At 40.9% G+C, this 22,448-nt stretch overlaps 1 protein-coding gene across 10 annotated transcripts in view; it reads right to left on the bottom strand.

Annotated features, from left to right (window-relative positions):
* The window catches only part of LOC140454444 (uncharacterized), a 183,724-nt gene that overhangs the window by 84,028 nt on the left and 77,248 nt on the right, over positions 1-22,448 (bottom strand). For 8 of the 10 annotated variants that reach the window (XM_072549181.1, XM_072549178.1, XM_072549188.1 and 5 more), the window contains 4 exons: positions 20,892-21,006; positions 9,907-10,343; positions 8,931-9,078; positions 4,161-4,460 (listed from right to left, as the gene is read on the bottom strand). In XM_072549181.1, coding sequence (XP_072405282.1) covers positions 4,161-4,460; positions 8,931-9,078; positions 9,907-10,343; positions 20,892-21,006 — 1,000 coding nt within the window. The remainder of the gene's footprint in view (positions 1-4,160; positions 4,461-8,930; positions 9,079-9,906; positions 10,344-20,891; positions 21,007-22,448) is intronic. The other 2 variants (XM_072549183.1, XM_072549184.1) reach the window with 2 other exon arrangements.

The raw sequence follows: 22,448 nt of genomic DNA, 5'->3' as shown, positions 1-22,448 counted from the left end.
TGTAATGCTCCTAGCTTCTGACCTGCTTTTGTAGCTACCTTGTTTATTTGGCAAGTCATGTTGATAGTGGGGGATTTCTTTAAAGAAAAACATCAAGGTGGGGCGTGTTAGATTGACTCTTACCGGAGATGGTCATTACTTAGCAATTCTGAAGCACAAATTTTACTTGTCAGCTCAATCCTGGACATTTGTCTTCTTGCAATTGAGCATTTGGCCTGCTTCAGTATGTGAGCAGTCGTGAATGGTTCTGAACATTGTGCAGTCATCTGTGAACATCCCCAATTCTGACCTTATGATATAGGGAAGGTCACTGATGAAGCAGCTGAAGGTGGTTGGGCCTAGGAAACTACCCTGAGGAATTCCTGTAGGGATGTCCAGGAGCTGAGATTACTGATTTCCAACAACCACAGCTATCTTCTTATTCGCCAGGTATGACTCCAACCAGTGCAGAGTGTCTCCCCGATTCCCATGGCCCCATTTTCAAACAAATGCAGTCTTAATGTTAAGGGCTGTCACTCTCACCTCGCCTCTAGAAATTAGTATTTTTGTCCATTTTGAATCAAGGCTATAATGAGGTTAGGAGCTGAGTAGCCCTGGCAGAATTCAACCTGGACATCATTCGGTAGGCTGTTGCTAAGCAGGTGTTGTTCAATAGCACTGTTGACAACACTTGCCATCATTTTACTGATAATCATGTTCAGATTGATGGGAGCAGTAATTGGCCAGGATGGATTTGTCCTTTTTATGTGCAGCACACACCTGGACAAATAGCAACAGCTTGGCTAGGGGTGTAGCAAGTTCCAGACCACAAGTTCGACTGCCAAATGTTATCAGGGCCCACAGTCTTTGCAGTATCCAGTGCCTCCAAATATTTCTTGATATTGCATGGAGTGAATCGAATTAGCTGAAGACTGGCATGTGATCCTGCTGACCAACAGAAGAGGCCAGGTGGATCATCCACTTAGCACTTCTGGTTGTAGATTGTCACAAATACTTCGGCCTTATCTTTTGCATGGGCTCTTCCATTTTGAGAATGGGGACACTGGTGGAACTTCCTCCTTCAGTGAGATGTTTAACTGGCCACACCCATTCGTGACTGGATGGAGCAAGACTACTGATCTTAAATCTGGTCTGCTGGTTGTGGGATTGCTTAGCTCTGTCTATCACTTGCTGCTTATGCTGATTGGTGTGCACGTAGTGCTTCTTTGTACCTTCACCAGGTAGACACCTCATTTTCAGGTATGCCTGGTGCTGTTCCTGGCATGCCCTCCTACACTCTCCACTGAACCTGGGTTGATCCGCTGGCTCGATGGTAATGGGAGAGCGGAGTATTTGATGAGTCAGGAGGTTTCAGATTGTATTGGAGTGCAATTCTGCTGCTGTTGATGGCCTACAACATCTCATCGATGCTCAGTCTTGAGTTGTTAGGTCTGGTCTGTTCTGTTTGAAATCCATTTAGCAAGGCAATCGTGCAGCACAACGTAATGTAAGGTATTATCAATGGGAGGGTGGACTTCACATTCACAAAGTCTGTGCAATGGTCACTCTTACTAATACTGTCATGGACAGATGCATCTGCAGGAGGCAGATTGGTGAAGATGAGATTCAGTATATTTTTCCTTTGTTGGTTCCGTCATCACCCATCACAGAGCCAGTTTATAAGCTATATTCTTTAAGACCTGACCAGGTTGATTAGTAGTGCTGCTGCCACTGTCTTGGTGGTAGACATTGAAATCCCCACCCAGAGTACATTCTGAACCCCTCCCATTCTCAGTGCCTCCTCCAAGTATTGCTCAACATGGAAGAGTACCGAATCAGCAGCTGAGAGAGGATAGCATATAGCACATGGCCTTAGCCATGTTTGACCCAAGTCCATGAAATTTCATGGAGTCCAGAGTCAATATTGAGAACTTCCAGGGAAACTCCCTCCTGACTGTATTACAATGTGCCATGACCTCTGCTGTATCTGTCCTGCTAGTGGGACAGGACACTTTCAACAGTGATGGTGATTCTCTGGAATACTGTCTTAATTGATTTTTTTTTGCAGCCTTATGCTGTCTACACGACTTATTTATGGACACATTACATGAGTAGCCAAAAACTTAGTAAATGGAATACATGTGGGAAAAGGTGAGGAAGAATAAAGAATCGAACATTATTTATGTGGAGAAAGATTGCAGAAAATTGCGGCACAGAAAGATTTGGGAGCACTCATGCATGAATCATAAAATGCTTGCATCCAAAGTCAACAGTTAACAGGGAAGTCATAGAGTCATAGAGATGTACAGCATGGAAACAGACCCTTCGGTCCAACCCGTCCACGTCGACCAGATATTCCAACCCAATCTACTACCACCTGCCAGCACCCAGCCCTTATCCCTTCAAACCCTTCCTGTTCATATACCCATCCAAATGCCTCTTAAATGTTGCAATTGTACCAGCCTCCACCACATCCTGTGGCAGCTCATTCCATACACATACGTGAAAAACACATTCTATACACATTTCTGCGTGAAAAAGTTGCCCCTTAAGTCTCTTTTATATCTTTCTCCTCTCAGCCTCCGACACTCCAGGGAAAACAGCCCCAGCCTGTTCAGCCACTCCTTGTAGCTCAGATCCTCTAACCCTGACAACAACCTTGTAAATCTTTTCTGAACCCTTTCAAGTTTCCCAACAACTTTCCAATAGGAAAGAGACCAGAATTGCGCACAATATTCCAACAATGGCCTAACCAATGTCCTGTACAGCCGCAACATGACCTCCCAACTCCTGTACTCAATACTTTCACCAATAAAGTCAAATAGATTGTTGACCTTTATTTCAAAGAGAATGGAATACAAAAATGGGAGATATTGCTACACAAGTAAGGCACTAGTCAGACCATAGCTGGAATACTGTGAAGTGTTTTGGTCCCCCTATCAAAAGATCATAAGGCTATCAAGCATAACACTAGAATTAGCCCATTCAGCTCAACAACCTCTATGAAACAACACTATCAAGTCCCCTAAGAATCTTGAAAGTTTCAGTAAGTTTTCCTCTCATTCTTCTAAATTCTAATGAGTACAAGCCCAACTTACTCAACTGCTCATTAGAAAATCCCTCCATAACTGGAATCAACTTACTGAATCCTCTCTGACTGCCTCCAATGTCAGTATCTTATGATGGAGAAGTCTGGGAGAGTCTAGTACCAGAGGGAGTAATCTCAGAATAACGAGTCACACATTAAAGACATTGATGAAGAGTAATTCTTCTGATGGCAGTGAATCTATGGAACTTTTTATTGCAGAGGGCTGTTGAGGCTGGGTCATTAAGTACATTCAAGGCTGAGACAGACACATTTCTAATCAGTAAGAGAATCAGGATAATAGGGAAAAGGCAGGAAAAGTGACTGAAGATTATCAAATCAGCCATAGTCCCACTGAATGGCAAAGCAAAGCTAATGAACTGCATGACCTACTTCTGAACATTCAGCTTATGGTTTTACTTTCTTAGTTATCTTTGCATCTTTAGCAAATTTGGCAACCAACACAGCACCAAGAAAACATTTGCAACTGCAGCACCACAGACCTGAAACATTAAGTCGTTGTCTCTCCAGTGATGGTACCTTACCAGCTGGTAACTTCCAAATAGTTTTATATATTTTACACCATACTTTATATACAACTTGTTGCTAATCAAAACAGCAATCACAATGAAATGAGTACACTGTTTTCTGGCTATCATTTCCTCCATCTGAAAACATTGATTTTAATTTAGATATACTTTGACTGAATTTAGTGTGGCTATTTAAATATGTAATCTACCAGATAGGTCCTGAACTGCTGACTCACGACATGAAACAATGAAGTTCTTTCTTCCTCACACGATGCACATCATCTTTTCAAATACTCCACCATTTGTTAAATAACAAATGGCAAAGCATGTGCACACCTCATCACCCCGCAAGAGAAAGAGAGCACTTGCCCAGGAGGGCACGTGCATGCCATAGGAGGGTTGCAGACACATTTGTTGACACTTCTGCTATTCAAGAGGCTTACCATTGAATAATTAATAAGGTGCTGTAAATGATGTGGGGAAGAGAAATACACATAGACATGTGTGTAATGTACTCACACATACACCAGTTGGCTTGGACAAGTTGTCTTGAATCTTAAACCTACCTGAAGACAATCCAGAAGAATTAGTCTTACACAATAGGTAACGGGTTGGAGGAGCAGCTGATGTCTCAGGTTTATTTTCAGATGCAACAGAATTCATAAAGCAGTTTGGAGTTGGTGTTGTAGTACTATTGGTCAGGATTGTACTCAAAGCCCCAATTCTCTGGAATGTAGTGACTGCAGATCTAATCGGAGAGGGGGCTTTGGACACTTTTTTCACAGTAGTGTCAGTAGCTGCAATGGAAACTCCTTGTTCCCTTTTCTGTGCTGTAATCACTGGAAATGACTGAGCTTTACCTTCTGCTGCAGAAAAGAAATTGGAATTTGAAGGTAAAGACAAAATATTGTATTATCAACATTGTAATTTCTTGCTGTAATTAACTTAATTACATATACACAACTTTTTAAAATTAATTCATAGAATGTATGTGTTGCTGAGAAGAATGTATTTGAGAAATTGGTGGCAAGGCTCCTTCCCTCATACATACAGCTGTTCAGAATGCATGTACCAGAACTTCAACTCAGCAACAGTAAAGGAACAGCAATATATTTGCAAGTCAAGATGGAACATGATATGTAGGTTGTGCAATTTCACTTACTATGCTGCCCTGGTTTTTTTTTAAATAGAAGAAGTTACATGTGTGGAAGGTGCTGTTGAAGGAACTTGGTAATTTATTGCTGGAGTTTTGTTAATGGTATGTTCTGCTATCATAACGTTCTGGTGATAGAGGGACTGAATGGTAAAGGGTGAATGGGGTGTTATCGAGCAGGCTTTTTTTTTCCAGATGATATCAAGCTTCAAACAGGTTAGGACTGCACTCATTTACACACCAGGACAGCATTCAATCACACTCTTGACTTACTGATTTATATATGTTGCACAACTGATGTATAAACATTAGCAGCAATGGCACTGGTGACGATGATGTGTTACTTGACACTGCGTAGGCCATGAGAACACTGAAACAGGAGGTGATCATTTAGACTGTGAAACTCGTTGACTATTCAATGAGATCACACCTGATGTGCAACTTAACTCCACACACTTGCCTCTGTCGCACATCATGATCAACAAATAATTAACTGAGCATTTATAGGAGTGTTCAACATTTCTGCCAACCTTTGTGTTTAAGTGTTTCCTAATTTCACCACCAGAGTCTTTTTCTCAGGCAGTGCCTGTTACTCCTAGAGTGCCCCAACTAGCAGAAATAGTCTCACTCCAACGACTTACTGTGAAAACATTAATAAATCATTTTTTAATTTTCTAAATTCCAGGCAATACAATCCTTGCTTACGTAACCTTGTTCATACATAACCATTAGAATCCAGTCTGGTAAATCCATGCTGCCCTCCCTCTAAAGATAAATACATCCTTCCTCAGGTATGCTACTTCAATTTGCAGCCTGGTCTAATTAAGGCTTCCTGTCGCAGAAGCAGGATTTCCATCCCTTGATATTTTAGTCCACTAAATAACTAGAAAATTGAAAGTATTAAGGTACAAAACCCAAAGAAATATGGCCTTACACAGGATAAGAAAGAAACAACCACCTCCAATCCCAACCACATACTAATCCCAAAGTTAGAAAACATTTTGCAACATCTTATTATCTCTCTTGACCATAAGCCCGGTCTCGAATTTGTTAACAATTTGTTTTTATAAAACAGTCCCCTGTGAAATGACAAAGTAGACCATTAAAATGAAAAGCATTTTTAATACAAAGTAGCAGACCACTCAAGGAGAGCTTAGTCATCAGATTTTGTACACTACCTAAAAATGAATGGGTATAGTAGTAGTTTGAAAGCTTTAAATATTTGCAGTAATTCAGAGTCTCAGATTTTCACTTCATAACGAATAGTACGCGGTTTAATCCCAAGAGCCTGCTTCACCAATATATTAGACCATGACTGCAATTGTGAATTAAAGTCCAACCTCAACAGCTTCTTTTTATTCAATCCAGCACCATTCTGACAAATCTACACTGCATCAACTCAAAGACCAATATAATCGTCCTGAGGTGCACTGCCAAAATTGAATGCAATTATGCCAGGTGATGTCTGACAGTTACACTATAAATTCCACTTTTTTACATTCCAGCATCCTTGAGAAAAAGGCGATTGTTTCATCTGCTTTGTTAATTTTTTCTGTGCTTATCCAATTAATCATTTCTGTACTTCAAATTATTCTTCTCATTCATGGATCCGAGCAGGTCACTATTTAAGAAACTTATATTCTTAGATCCAAGATGGATGACCTCAATTTCTCATATCGAACTTCATTTGCTCACTGATTTATTCAGCATTGTCCCTCTCACTCTTCTGCTCCCACCTGCACTATTCATTTTGCTACCTAAAACATCAGTGCCTTTTATTTTTACCTTAAAAAGGCTCACTTTGCAAATTTCTCAGGTTTTTAAAGAAAGGTTTATTGCCAATGAATATAGTTATTCAAACTTGTTTGTTTGGTAAATACAATGGATAAACTAACAATGCGGTCAATGTGAATTAGGGGTGGACAGTAAATATCGGCTTTTTAAAAAAATATCGACCTCAGCTTGTCAGGTTCAAGGCATTTCGAGGTACTTTAAAACTAATGAATTTTCTCTCAACTGCCTACTGGCATCTTTTGGGCAAATATTTACAGCTGGCATGTTGTATAGTAAACAAAATGACAAATCAAAAAAAAAAATCCTGTTGCGTTTAGTTGACGGAATATCGACTGAGCAGAACTCCCATCTGCCCTTCTAACAGTACCATAGGTCAGTTACAATGAACTGTAACTCGGTCTGCTAAGGTTAAAATTACATCATGACAACTGCAATAGCAAAATCTTCAGTTTAGCATGAAAATCCAGCTCAATCCAGAGCAACGTTTGAAATATGTACAGTATTAAACCAAACGCACTCTTACGTAAACTCCTGAAACCACTTGAGATGTCTTTCTATTTGAACTATAACTTGTGTGGTATGTTGTTGGCATCACAAGTAAAAGCTCATTTACATGTATTCAAATTTAAGACCAAAAGGTATAAAGGTGAGAATAGAGCCCCTTAAATGATGAACATCCTGTGTGAAACCACAAGAGATGGGAGATACACTAAATGAATAGTTTGCAACAGTATTTACTGTGGAGAAAGACAAGTTGGCTCAGGAACTCAGGAAATTAAGTACTGAGTTCTTGAGAACAATCCACATTACAGAAGAGGTGATGGAGGATTAGAAAATATAAAAGGTGGATAAATCTTCAGGACCTGATCAAGTGCATCCCAGGACATTGTGGGAAGGTAAGGAAGAAAGCAGAGATATTCATACCAACTACAGCCACAGGTATGTCGCCAAAAGACTGCAGCGTGGCTAATGTTGTGTCTTTATTTAAGAAATGCTGTAAGGAGAAGTTTGGAACTCTAGACCGGTAAATCTGACAACAGTGGTGAGCAAGTTGTTGGAGGGGTTCTGACACACAGAATTTCCATGCATTTGGAGAGGCAAGGACTGATTAGGATTTGTCATCATGGCTGGGTGTGTAGGAAATCATGTTTCACAAACTTGATTGAGTTTTTGTTTGAGGACGTGACCAAAAAGATAGATGAGCACACAACATTGTCTACAGAGACATTAGTGAAACCTTTGACAAGGTTCTGCATGGTAGACTGATTAGCAAATTTAGATCACATGGGATTCAGGGAGAGCTTGCCAAATGGATATAAAATCAGCTTGATGGTAGAAAACAAAGGTGGTGGTGGAGGGTGGTTTTTCAGACTGGATGCCTGTGACCAGTGACATGCCACAAGGTTCAGTGCTGGGTCCACTACTTCTAGTCATTTATATAAATGATTTGGATGGGAACATAGGAAGTATAGGTAGTAAGTTTGCAGATGACACCAAAATTGGAGGTATAGTGGACAGTAAAGGAGGTTATGTAAGATTACAAAAGGATTGTGATCAATTGGGGCAGTGGACTGACGGGGGACAGATGGAATTTAATTTAGATAAATGCGAGGTGCTGCAATTTCATAAAACGAATAAGGGCAGGGCTTATACAGTTAATGGAAGGGTCCCCTGAGTAGTGTTATAGAACAGAGACATAAGGGTTCAGGAACATTATTCTTTGAAAGTTGCATCACAGGTAGCCAGGTTGGTTAAGAAAGTATTTAGCTTGCTTGCCTTCATTGTTCAGACCATTGAATGTGGGAGTTGAGATTGTACAGGACATTGGCGAGGCCACTTTTGGAGTACTATGTACAGTTCTGGTTGCCCTGCTATAGAAAGGATAGTATGAAATTGGAAAAACTGCATTAATGATTTCTAAGGATGTTGCCAGGACTGGAGGATTTGAGTTATGAGGAGAGGCTGAATAGCCTGTGACTTTTCTCACTAGAACGGAGGTTGAAAGGTAACCTACAGAATCATGAGGGACATAGATAAGGTGAAGAACAAAGGCTTTTTTCTCTGAGGTGGGGGGATTTCAAAACTAGACAGCATATTTTTAAGAAGAGAGGAGAAAGATTTAAAAAGGGACCTGAGGAGCAACCTTTTCACATTCAGGATAATTTGTATGCAAAATGAATTGTCAGAGGAAGCATTAGATGCAGGTCCAACCTCACTATTTAAAAGACATTTGGAAAGGTAACATGATTAGCAAAGGTTTAGAGGGATATGGGCTAAACAGAGGCAAGTGGGACGAGTTTAGTTTGGCAAACTTGGTCGACATTGACAAGTTGCACCAAACGATCTGCTTCCATGCTGTAAGTATCAAAACTAAAGTACATTTACTCACCAGTAAGTCTGTTGGACGGGTTGGTAGTACAACTGGTTTCACTTGGGCTCTTTTCTGGTGAGGAGACACTTTTCTCTAAATCCATTACAACATGAACTGAAGAATCAAGCTGTTCGACTTTTGTTTGCTTAGAACTGTCTTTAGAGACCTAAAGCAGGAGAGACAAACACAAAAATAGGAAATCAGAAAACAGGTAAATGAGAAGTTATTTTTAAAAATGTCTGCAAGCACTCTACCAAGTTTACTTCATCCCATATGTCGGGCAAACAAAGGAACAAAGCATTCTCCTTGGTAGGATAAAGCTGAGACAAGGGACAGATTAACATTTTCAACAGAAAATGCATAACACACTTTTCAAAGTTTGATGATCCAACTTTCTAATGCTGTGCAACCATCTGAATTATGCCACCAGTAAAGAAAGACCATGTAATTTTGAACAGTTTTCTCGGTCAGTGCACACTCTATGCTCCTGGGTCTTGGTTATCACCATTCTATAACCAGCTGCTACCATGTTTCCTCACTTTGGAGATGCCAAAGAAAAATACTAAGGTTGCTCAATTTCCAATTGCAATAAACAAACTAAGCTGCTGGAAATCACTTCAGCTGATGAAATTAATTTTATTAAATACGCAAAGATTCACAATCAGTTAACTCGAGGCTCAGGAATTCTAACCTGAATAATAAGAATGCAACATACTCCACACATCATTAAATTACCAACCAGCTTTGCATACTGGAAAGAGAATCTTTGCACAGATCAAGTTAAGTTTTACCAATATTTGATGAAGATACTGAACACGTTTAGGTAGGACAGCGCAGTGTATAGTGTTTAAGAGAACAGGAGGAGGAAACCTACCAGAACAAATTGTTGGCACAGCATCCTCCTCTCCTCTCCTCTTTCCCTCCCTCCTCCCCCACCCCCCCCCCACCTTGCACAAACCGGAGCAGAGAGGACAAGTAAAAATTAAGCTCTCACCTTGGATATTAAATTATTCAGCTTTGTTTTGAAGGCAGAATTGCCAACCACAGCTTCAATCACCATATTCTGCACCAGGGGCCTAATACATCCATGTTCAGAATCTGAGACATTTTGGATCGTTGCTCTCACATCAATCCTCTTCTTCGGTGGAAATAAAGTTCCATCACTTTTTTCCAAATTAATCTCGTAATTGTCCAATCGCTGTATCAAGGGAAGTTTATTGGCCATAGCACACTCAGCAATTAACTTAATAATCTTAACACGACTTTCATTCCAATTACAGTAGGAGATGACTTCAACAACCTTTGAAGCAGTCGATCGGTTTGTTGTCGTTGTTGATGGATGCTCCATTACTGAAGATGGATCTATTGTGGCTTGGGAAGTAGACTCAATTCGGAGGTTTCTTGGTTCTGATTTCTCAGCATTCTTATCATCTAAGGAGGGGAAAAGCATACCAAAAATAAAAATATCAGGTAGAGGAAAAGAGAGAGCAGAATCTAGAACAAACAAAATGAAATTATAGAATCAGAGTACAAAAGAGGCCCTTCAGCTGTTGGGTCTTTACTACCAAAACATACACTGCTACCTACACTAGTCCCTACAATAAATGAATAAAAGTTCTGAAATCTTTGTCTGAACCTACATCTATTCCAAAATGTTTCTCATGATAAAGGAAAAAGAGAAATAATACAAATATGAAATGACTATTTCGGTGAGAGCTACTCTTCAACCAAGGATTAGAGTGTACACAAGGCAGCCTACAGTCTGGGAAAGCTGTTGGTTATACAGAAATAGGTTTACTGTTATCAACTAAAATGGCTTGAAGGAATGACTGAGATCTCACGTAATGACGGAACAGATGATGGACATATTAATTAATATGGTTTGAAATGGTGTATAAACATGGGAAGCTAGTAATTAGTGGGGTGAGTGTCTGATGGAATGTGGCTAACTGACAAAGTTCTCAAAAGTGTGGATGTGAATTCTGTTTAAATGGTTATCTACAGAGGCAAGAAAGGAAAGGTAGGTACAGTAATTAAAATCATACAGACAAGACAGATTTCAGAAATGATGAGAATAGATGCAGGAGAGACCAGTCAGGAATTTGGTGGTTGGCAAACACTCCACTCCGGCACGTGGACCAAAATAAGTCCAAGATATAATGTTCATCCTGTCAACATCACAAAGAAAACAGTAATTTTCTCCCAGAGCAGCACTCCAGCTTTCTTCTATTAATGCAATGCGTGATGTGGGGTCAGGTTTAATTTGAAAACCACTTACATCGAAGCCAAAATATATTCACAGGTCTACTTCACAGAAGAAGTATCTAAGATGTGCAATTTATATCCATGAAGTATGCTAGTAACAGAATGTATGAATTAGAAGCAGGAGTAGCCCTCCTTATTGAATGTTCCACTATTCAATAAGAACAGTGATCTAGTGCGGCTTCAAATTCACTTTAGTGTTTGCTCTCCACAATCTTAAATTCGCTGGACAATCAAAAATCGAACTCTGTTTTTGAATAAATTTAATGATGCAGCCTTCACCGCTCCCACACTCTTGGCAGCAAGAAACATTGCTCATCTGTCTTAAAATAAGGCATCAGTGGTAGGCAAGGTGTTGAACAGAATACTTAGGGACAGCATCAATCAACATTTGGACAGTCTAGGTGTGATTAGGGATAGTCAGAATGGATTTGGATGCAGGAAGTCACGTCTGATAAATCTTTCAGAGTTTTTCTAAGAGGTAACCAAGAGGATAGATGAGGTTAGGGCAGTAGATGTTGTCTACATGGGTAGCATGGGATCCAGGGAGAGCTAGCTAACTGGATTCAACATTGGCTCAATGGCAGGAAGCAGAGGGTGATGGTTGAAGGTTGTTTCTTGGACTGAAGGCCTGTGACTAGTGAAGTGCCACAGGGATGGGTGCTGGGCCCTTTGATATTTGTTATTTACATAAATGATCTGGTTGTGAAATTTGAAAAGGTTCAGAAAAGATTTACAAGGATGCTGCCAGGGTTGGAGGATTTGAGCTATAGGGAGAGGTTGATCAGGCTGGGACTGTTTTCCTTGCAGCATCAGAGGCTGAAGGGTGACCTTATAGAGGTTTATAAAATCATGAGGGGCATGGATAGGATAAATTGACAAAGTCTCTTCCCTCGGGTGAGGGATTCCAGAACTAGAGGTCATAGGTTTAGGGTGAGAGGGGAAAGATATAAGAGAGATCTAAAGGGCAACTTTTTCACACAGAGGATGGTACGTGTATGGAATGAGCTGCTGAAGGAAGTGGTGGAGGCTAGTACAATTGCAACATTTAAGAGGCATCTGGATGAGTATATGATCAGGAAGGGTTTGGATAGATATGGACCAGGTGCTGGCAGGTGGGACTAGACTGGGTGGGGATATCTGGTCAGCATGGACGAGTTGGACCGAAGGGTCTGTTTCCATGCTGTACAGCTCTATTAGTCTATGTGAATGCACATGGCATGATTACTAAGTTTACAGATGATACAAAATTAGGAGGTATTATGGAGTGAGGAAGGTTTAAAAAATTAGAGGGATCTTGAACAGATGGGGAAGTGGGCTGAGGATTGCCAAATGCAATTCAATAAAGTGTGAGGTGTTGCACTTTGAAAAGTCAAACCAAGGTAAGACCTATGCAGTTAATGGTAAGGTCCTGAGGAGTGTTGTGGAACAGAGGGAGCTAGGAGTACAAAGTACATAGTTCTCTGAAAGTGGCGTCACAGGTAGACAGGTTGATGAAGGTGGCATTTAGCATACTGGCCTTCATTAATTGAGGCACTGAATATAGGAGTTGAGACGTAATGTTACATTGTATAAGTCGTTAGTGAGACCGCACTTTGAGTATTACATATAGTTTTGGTCACCCTGTTATAGGAAAGACATACTTAAACGAGAAAGAGTACAAAGATGATTTACCAGGATGTTGCCAGAGTTATTAGGGAGAGATTGGCCAGGATAGAACTTTATTCTTTGGAATGTGGGAGAATGAGAGGTGATGTTATTGAGGCATATAAAATCATGAGGGGCATGGATATGATTAATGCATATAGTTTTCAGCATCCCTGGAAAAAAAGACTATCCTGTAAGTTCCAACCAAATTCCCATTCAAGCTTCTAAAGTCCATTGAGTACAGACTTAGTAACCTCAACTTATCATATGAAAGCCCTTCATCCCTGGAATCATTCCTGTAAACCTCCGTTGCACCACTTCCAACATAAGCATATCTTTCCTTTAGATACAGGGAGTAAAACAGCACTCAACATTCCAAATTTCATCTGATCAGAGCTTTATACACCCTCAGCAGTACATCTGTTCTTTAATTCTAGCCTTCTTGTAATTAAGGCAACATTGTGTTGTCTTCCGAACTACATCCCGGAATGGGATTGCAATTTTAAACCCCTGACATATGAACAATTCCTGTACTTTATACTGTCCTGCATGGTGCTCCAACTAGTATATAAATAAAATGGCGATTGACTCAAGAATGGAACATACTTGCAAAAAGGGACTGTGCCTATACTCCTTCTAATGCAATTACATCCTTTCCTGAATAAGGATTCTTTCCTAAACCAAAACAGAATTCAAAGGGTGGTCTCACCAACCCTGAACAAATATAGAAAAACTTTGTTACTTTTATATTTCATTTCCCTTGCAATAAACAACATTCACTTTGCTTTCCTAATTGCTTGCTCGATCTGAAATCTAACACTGTGATCCATTTGTACAATCCGTCAATTTTCTTTTTATACTCAATCTGCCAAACGTAACCTGTCATATTCACTTACAAAGTTCTTTCATAACTTACGAATTGACGTACCTTAGTCTATTCAGTAAATTTAGCAAACTATACAACGGTCCTTTCATCCAGTTCGTTGGTAAAGATTATAAATAGTTGGGCCCAGCACTGATTCCTATGGTACTGGTTACATCTTACCAACTGAAAATAATATATTTATCTAAATTCCCTGCTTCTATTATATAATTAATCCTCTATCTATGCTAATGTACTGCACCTTGAGCTCTTATTTTGTGTAATAACCTTTAATGTGGCACCTTGTCAAATACATTGTGCATATCCAAGTGCACTACATCAACAGGTTTCTCTTTTCCACTCTCCCAATAAGTAGTAATAAATCCTTTTCCTTGGAATGTATCTTTACTGAATATTTTGAAATCTTACTTGACCAAATTTCTGAATTAATCTTAGCCAGTTCTATTTCATACCCTTGTCTTTAAATTTAAAATACTTCTCAAACTTACTTCTAAACCTCAAATGGAAGTATAGCCAAGAACAAGTTTGGGCACATGACAAGTCAAGACACCTAACACTTGATGAGAAACAGATCTTTGTGTTCTTTACAAAGAAATAGAAATCTAGCTCACTAAATCAGCAGAACACAAGAATGTGGTGTGGATTTCTGGGAGTCCACAAGAGTCCTCCTGGTGGACTGCAAGTTAGTCCAAAGTACAACAGAGTCTGAGTATGCAAGACTTACTGGTGTAGCTCCAAAGCACCTGCTGCCATTACCAACAAATGAATGAGATCACATTTCAATACCACACAAGCTGGAAATAAAAGAGGACCCAGCTGTATTTTGAATTTGATAAAAGACTGAAGCCCTCTAGTTTAGAATTTGCTATCAATTTAATGTTGAACATCAGCATGACTCTTCTGGGAGCAGAGGAGGACCAATTCCAATACCGAACAACCCAGATGGCCTCCTTCTTCAAAGACCGCAATTTCCCCTCAGACATGGTTGACGATGCTCTCAACCACATCTCCTCCACTTCCTACTCCTCCGCCCTTGAACCCCGCCCCTCCAATCGCCACCAGGACAGAACACTACTGGTCCTCACCTACCACCCCACCAACCTCCAGATATATCGTATCATCCTTCGTCATTTCCGCCACCTCCAAACAGACCCCACCACCAAGGATATATTTCCCTCCCCTCCCCTATCAGCATTCCGGAAAAGACCACTCTCTCTACGACTCCCTCGTCAGGTCCACACCCCCCACCAACCCAACCTCCACTCCCTGCACCTTCCCCTGCAATTGCAAGAAATGCAAAACTTGCGCCCACACCTCCCCCCTTACTTCCCTCCAAGGCCCCAAGGGATCCTTCCATATCCGCCACAAATTCACCTGCACCTCCACACACATCATTTCCTGCATCTGCTGCACCCGATGTGGCCTTCTCTACATTGGGGAGACAGGCCAGCTACTTGCGGAACGTTTCAGAGAACACCTCTGGGACACCCGCAACAACCAAACCAACCGCCCGTGGCTGAACACTTCAACTCCCCCTCCCACTCCGCCAGGACATGCAGGTCCTTGGCCTCCTCCATCGCCAGACCATGGCAACAGAACGTCTGGAGGACGAGCCCTTCATCTTCCACCTAGGAACCTTCCAATCACAAGGGATGAATACAGATTTCTCCAGCTTCCTCATTTCCCGTCCCCCCACCTTTTCTCAGTCCCAACCCTCAGACCTTCTTGACCTGCAATCTTCTTCCTGACCTCTCCGCCCCCACCCCCTTTCTGGCCTATCACCCTCACCTTAACCTCCTTCCATCTATCGCATTCCCAACACCCCTCCCCCAAGTCCCTCCTCCCTACCTTTTATCTTAGCCTGTTTGGCACACCCTCCTCATTCCTGAAGAATCATTTATGCCCGAAATGTCGATTCTCATGCTCCTTGGATGCTGCCTGACCTGCTACGCTTTTCCAGCGCTGATCTCCAGCATCTGCAGTCCTCACTTTCTCTTAGGAACCATAGATGGTCTGGAGGATCTTTTGCTCTACCTAAGGAATCTGCGATCAAAGACACTTGAGAACCATTGCTCTACATCATTTCATCTAGGAGAATGTGAGGAGAACTTCATCTGGTTCAATAATAATTAATATCCAAAGCATTGCCTAGACGTTCCAGCATGTGTGGCAAATAGCCAGCATAGAATACAGAGAGGACATTGAAGGAATTCCCTTTGTTACTGTCAATTCAGACTTCACATTCTTTAACATTTACAGCAATAACTTAAAATTACATAATTCATTTAATGTAACAAAACATCCCAAGTCAACAGTTGTTGACACATTTATTATTTTAGTTTTATTTATCATCTTTGGTTTGGATCTCTGAACGGAGAGCCACGAAGAGACCTTTGGATTGTGAGTAGCAGCCTGCCTTTGAAAAAAAACGATAATTGCTTACAAAGGCCAGGATTGGAGGTTAACTGCTGATTGAACAAGAATCAAAGAATGCTCGAGACATTATGGTTCCAGAGCTGCAAGATGCTCAAACAAATGGTAGATATTTGAAAGTTAACAGAGGCCTCATAGGGAGGCAGCCAGTCTAACAAGAATCAACCAAGATTGAACTGGATTTTGAACTGTTAAAGTCAGAAGGATTGTGCCTGCAAAAGCTACAGGACTGACGTTTCACCGTTTCCTAATTGTCCTCCTATCAACTTACTGTACGTTTGGAGAATAGCATCCGTATTAAATAAATATTCCACAGAGCCTACTGGAAGCTAGCTGCATGTTTTGGTGTCTTCAGAAACCAAGCAAGACACAATCGCATTTGCGGGTAATGTTCCAGATGTGTAGTACACTTGAGTGAACTTACCAGTTACATTTTATTTTTCTTTTGATTTATCCCTTAACTGTGCCTGTTTGCCATTGAGAGAGTGGGTTTAAATCATAGATATTAATTAGATTATCTTATGGTTTAACTTTGTTCTGCTGAAGCTACTGTATTATTCATAAATTGTTAGTTCTTATGTTTAAGCTATTATCTGGAGTCTGGTATCAGTTATTCACAAAATCTAGAACTAGTTATTGAAAAAGTCTGGTTAAGAACCATTGGAGCAATTTGGAGATCATTGCATTTTTAATTTTATTGCATTGTGAATAAAGGGATAGGGAGGCTGATTTGATTTGGCTGTTTTCAATGTTTTAACAGAATACAGTACTATAAAACAAAACATGACACTGTCATATAAGAAAGTAGATCAGATAATCAAAAGCTTGGTCAGAGGTGGTTTAAGGAGCATCTTAAAGAAAATTAGATAGTGTGTAGGGAGGCAATTCAGACCTCAAGGCTGAGGCAACTAAAATCCAGGGTGCTCAAGAAGCTGGGGGAGGAGATCTGCAACACACTATCAAAGTAGGAATGAATGAGGCAGTGAAGGAATTTAAAAACAAGAACAAGAATGTTAACATCCAATTGTTGCTTCATGGGCAAATGAGATGGTGTGAATGTTAGGATTTGGACAGCTACATTTTGAGCAATCTCAAGCTTTAAGTTCGTGGAATGTGAAAAATCAGCCAGTTATGTTAGAATGGTCAGCAGAGAGATAATGAAGGCATGGATGGTCTCAGATAGGGATGAAGTCAGGCAGGCAATCTCAGAGAAATGGAAATAGATAATCTTAGTGACAATGCAAATCGGAGTTAAGATGCTCATCGTTGCAAACAAACAAACACAGTCTTGTTTATTCTCAATCTGTTACCAGGAAAATGGATGTATTTAGCACCAAGGCAATAGACCTTGGAGTCGGATCTGAAAACAATGGCTTCAGGCTTCCGAGCATTTAATCGGAGGAAATTTCTGCTTATCCAGATAAAATCGTGCAGAACATAACCTCAACTGGAGTAGTGTTTCCAGTCCTGGGCACCACTTTTCATGCAAGATCTGAAGGTCCTGGAAAGAGTGCAGGAATGATTTCAGTGACCTTCTTCAGACCTGAAAGGTTAACTCTGCTTTCTTTCCACACATTACCAAGCCTGCTGAGATTTTCAGTATTTTCTGATTTTGTTTCTGATTTCCAGCATCCACAGTTCGTTCATTTTTTTTTGTTTATATCAAGGCGCAGTGCATTAAAAACAGGGGTGGCCAAACAATGACCATCACCAATAAGTGACACTAATCACCACCCCTTGACATTCAACATTATTACCATCACTGAATCCCCCCCTTGGGGTTACCATGACCAGAAACTCAACTGGACTCACCACATAAACATAGTGGTTACAAGAGCAGGTCAAAGACTAGGGATACTGCAGCAAGTAATGCACTTCCTGACATCCCAAACGTCTATCTACCATCTACAAGGCAGAAGTCAGAAGTGTGATGGAATACTCCCCACTTGCCTGAATGGGTGCAGCTCCAACAACACTCAAGAAGCTTGACAACATCCAGGACAAGAGTGGTGCTGGAAAAGCACAGCAGGTCAGGCAGCAGCCAAGGCACAGGAAAAAATTGACATTTCGGGCAAAAGTCCTTCATCAGGAATGCTGCCTGACCTGCTGTGCTTTTCCAGCACCACTCTAATCTTGACTCTGATCTCCAGCATCTGCAGTCCTCGCTTTCGCCTATCATCCCGGACAAAGCAACCTGCTTGATTGCTGCCACATCTACAAACATTCAATCCCCTGACTCCCGACGCTCCATAGCAGCAGTGTATACTATCTACAAGATGTACTACAGAAATTCACACAAAATCTCAGTAACAGAAAGAGAGAAGATAAACATAGAAATAAATTTTAAAAGTTCAGCACTACAGTCTTTTTAGCATAAAAGTAGAAAAATAAAGAAATAAAGTTAAAATGTCAAACATTACAGTCCTTTCTTGAGCCATGGGCTAGCAGATGCTCCAAGCTGTGCTTCTGGAAGGTTTACTCCCCCTGGAGCTGGTCAGGCTTTCCTGTGAAAACCCACATTGGGCTAAATCCCAACTGGCACGCCAGGCTTCGCTGCTGCTCACAAGGCCTGATCTGGAATAGTCAGCTCGGATTTGTTAGAGGGAGATCCTCTCAACTAACTGAATTGAGCTTTTGTTGAAAAGTTGACTAAATATATTCATGAGCGAAATGCAATTGGTTTACAAGGGCTTGACAAGGTCCCAGGTGGAAGGCTGGTCCAAAAGGTAAGAGCTCATGAAATCCAAGGCAGGTTGGCAAACTGGATTCCAAATTGGCTTATAAATAGGAGGCAAACAGTGATGGTGGGGGTTGCTTTTGTAATTAGAAGCCTGTGACAAGTTGTGTACGACAGGGATTAGTGCTGGGACCCTTGCTGTTACTTCTGAACATTAACAATTTGGATGTGAATGCAGAAGGTTTAATTAGTAAGGTTGCAGATGACATGAAAATTGGTAGTGTTACTGACAGTGAGGAAGATGGTCTTGGGCTACAGTCTGATAGATTGGGCTGTGCAATGGCAGATGGAATTTAATCCTGCTCAGTGTGATGGTGATTGTAGAAGTCTAACAAGGGGAGGAAGTATCAAATGAACAGTAGACACTTAGGGAGTACAGAGGATCAAAGGGCCTAAGTAGATCGGGTGATGAAAAAGGCATACAGGATAATTGCCTTCATTTGCCAGGGTATAGGACAAAGCCACAAGGATGTCTTGTTACAACTTTAGAAAACATTAGTTAGGCCACAGATGGAATACCGTGTACAGTCCTGGTTACCAGACTATCAGAAGGACACGACTGCACTGGAGAGGATGGTGAGGAGATTTACAAGGATGTTACCTGGGATGAAAAGTCTTAGGTATCAGGAGAGACTGAATAAGCTGGGCGAGTTTCCCTTGGAGTAAAGGAGGCGGAGGGAGTGGATCTGACTGAGATATATGAAAATACGAGAGCCACAGACAGATCGTAAGAATCTCTTCTCTGTTTCTAACAATAGAGGGTATAAGTTTAGACGAGAAGCAAATAATTTAGAGGAGATCTGAGAATGATTTTTTTCATCCGGAGGGTCGTTTAAATATGGAATGTGCTGTCTAAGAGGGTGGTGGAACGTTTAAGAAGCATCTTTAAAAATGTCAGGACACAGCTGGCTATGGATCAAGTGTAGATAAATAGGATTAGTGCAATCTGGTGTTCATAGAATCACAGAATCTCTACAGTATGGAAAGAGGCCATTTCGCCCACCAAGTCCACACTGACCCTCTGAAAAGCATCCTTCCCAGACCCACCACCCAACCCTATCTCTAACCCACATTTACTACAATTTATCCACCTAGCCTGCACATCCCTGGACACTAGAAGGCAATTTAGTAGGCCAATTCATCTAACCTGCACTCATCTGGACTGTGGGAAAAAACCAGATCACCCAGCAGAAACTCACATCGACACAGGAGAACATGCAAATACCACACAGACAGCCGCCCAATGGCTAGAATCAAACCTGAGACCTTGGCACTGTAAGGCTGCAGTGAGGGGTGCTGATGACCACTGTACCACCATGCCACCCATTGGTCAGCATAGACATGACAGGCTGAAGGACCTATTTCCATGCTGTATGAATCTATGACAACAGCTGGTGGTCAAATTCAATTTAAAAATATGACAAATAAAGCTGCTATCTGTGAAATTTTCATGGGCATTTCGTTTGCAAAAACCCACGTTATATCTTCATTAATGTCTTGTAAGGAATTACCACTATTACTCCTAATAGCATTTGGCTTAAATGCTATTTCATAACTAAAGCAATATGCACTCAAGTTGGTCTCGGTTCAAGAGCTATTAGGGATGAACTACAAAAGCTTGCCTTATAAGCACATTCCATGAAATAATAACAAGCTAAAAAAGTTCAAGACACAAGCTGAGAAACAGCTAAATGTTCATAATTTCTACTTGCAACTGCACATTTAAAAACAATCACAAGTAATTCAAGAAAACAGATTTCTGATCTGTGAAATTCTGGCTTTCAGAAACAAAATCAGAAACTGTTGGGAAAACTCAGGTGTGGCAGCATCTGTGGACAGAAAGCAGAGTTAACACTTCAGGTCCAGTCACCTTTCTTCAAATGGTCACTGGACCTGAAAAATTAATTGCTTTCTCCCTGCAGATGCTGCCAAACTTACTGAGATTTCCTAGCAGTTTCTTTTTTTTTTGTTTCCAGCATCGATAATTTTTTTAAATTCTAGTTTTCATTGTCCTTACCTGAAATATAAATTGTCTCAGTTTGATTTGTTGAAATGTTGGATTTTTTTCCTCCATTGGGACTTGATGCCACAGGAACAACCTTAAGGTATGTGGAACCTGATTTCAGCTGTTTCTTGGAAAAAAAAGTGGTAGAAAAATATTACACAAAACTCACTCACAAAAGAAGTTCAATGCATCTTTATTTAAGGACAGGAGGCAGCCACTTGTTTGACATTAGCTCCTAATTGGAATCATTCACTCATACATCTTTCCTCTGGTAGCCCCCACATCTTTTAATGTTCTTCATATATCCAACGATCAGTCAAGCTGACAATGGATTCCACCTTTCAGTAACACTAAGTCAAAACTTCTAATGCCTGTATTATTTCTAGTGGTAATGCTCATTTACATTATTTTGGGTGCCACCAATGAAAATAATCTTTCACTATTAAATAGTAATTTCAAAACTTCTATTGGATCTCTCTTTATCTCCAATAAGCAAAATCACAAACATTTATTAAGAGCCTTATCCCTTCTTCATCCTGCTGCCAACAATACTGTTGTTCCACTATTGTGACACCCATCCTACTCTTTCAAAACAGTCCCTTATGGGACACTGTTTCAAAGGTATAAACTAACAATTAATGGAAACTTATACAAAGGTGAAAAGAAACTTAACAAATCAAAATAACATTGCCAAGGTGACGATGCACCCGAGTCTTTGCGAAGGCCATGGGTCTCGAAAGGCTTTTATTGTGCGACTGAACAGTACATGCCCCCTCTCGACAGACACCCAAGCGTGGACACAGCTGCGAAAGAGGAGCAGACAGTCAGGTACAATGATCCCTTCCATGGCTTGCTGTTTGGACCTGTTAATGTCCAATTTGGTCAGGCTCAAGAGCAGACACAGAAGGCCCAACTCACTACACAGGGTCATATGTGGTTGAAGTGCAATGAGAAATTAAGGAGAAGCCTTTTTAAAAAAAAACTTGAAAAGTGGCTATAAAATGAAAACAGACGAAGATGTGGGAAACAGTTTCCTCCAGACCACAAAAACTATATGTGGCCTAGCACCCAGTGGTTGCATAGGATTGCTGCATGCAACAACAGGTGCACACATGCAGAACAACTATGGACAAGCTGGCTAGTGGTTAGCACTGCAGCCTCACAGTGCCAGGGACCCAGGCTCAATTCCAGCCTCGGGCAACTGTGTGGAGTTTGTACATTCTCCCAGTGTCTGCGTGGGTTTACTCTGGGTGCTCCGGTTTCTTCCTACTGTCCAAAGATGTGCAGATTAGGTGAATTTGCCATGCTAAATAGCCCATAGTATAAAGGATGTGTAGGTTAGATGCAGTCTATGAACCTGCTCAGAAATATTACAGCACACTTCTGGAGCAGGTGAAACTTGATCCAGGACTTCTGTAGCTTGGAGGTATGGCCTTTATCACTATGCCACATTAGTCCTCCTAACACCCATGGGTGAATACAGCAACAAATCTGTGGCCAAAATACTCCAGCCTAGATTTCTAAGACTCTGGAAACTGGGAAAAGGGAAAGGCTTTGAAAACATCCAAT

The sequence above is a fragment of the Chiloscyllium punctatum genome, chromosome 29 (assembly GCF_047496795.1).
Source record: "Chiloscyllium punctatum isolate Juve2018m chromosome 29, sChiPun1.3, whole genome shotgun sequence".
Taxonomy (NCBI): domain Eukaryota; kingdom Metazoa; phylum Chordata; class Chondrichthyes; order Orectolobiformes; family Hemiscylliidae; genus Chiloscyllium; species Chiloscyllium punctatum.
The sequence above is the reverse complement of the archived record's forward strand: the minus strand, read 5'-3'. Positions and strand labels throughout refer to the sequence as shown.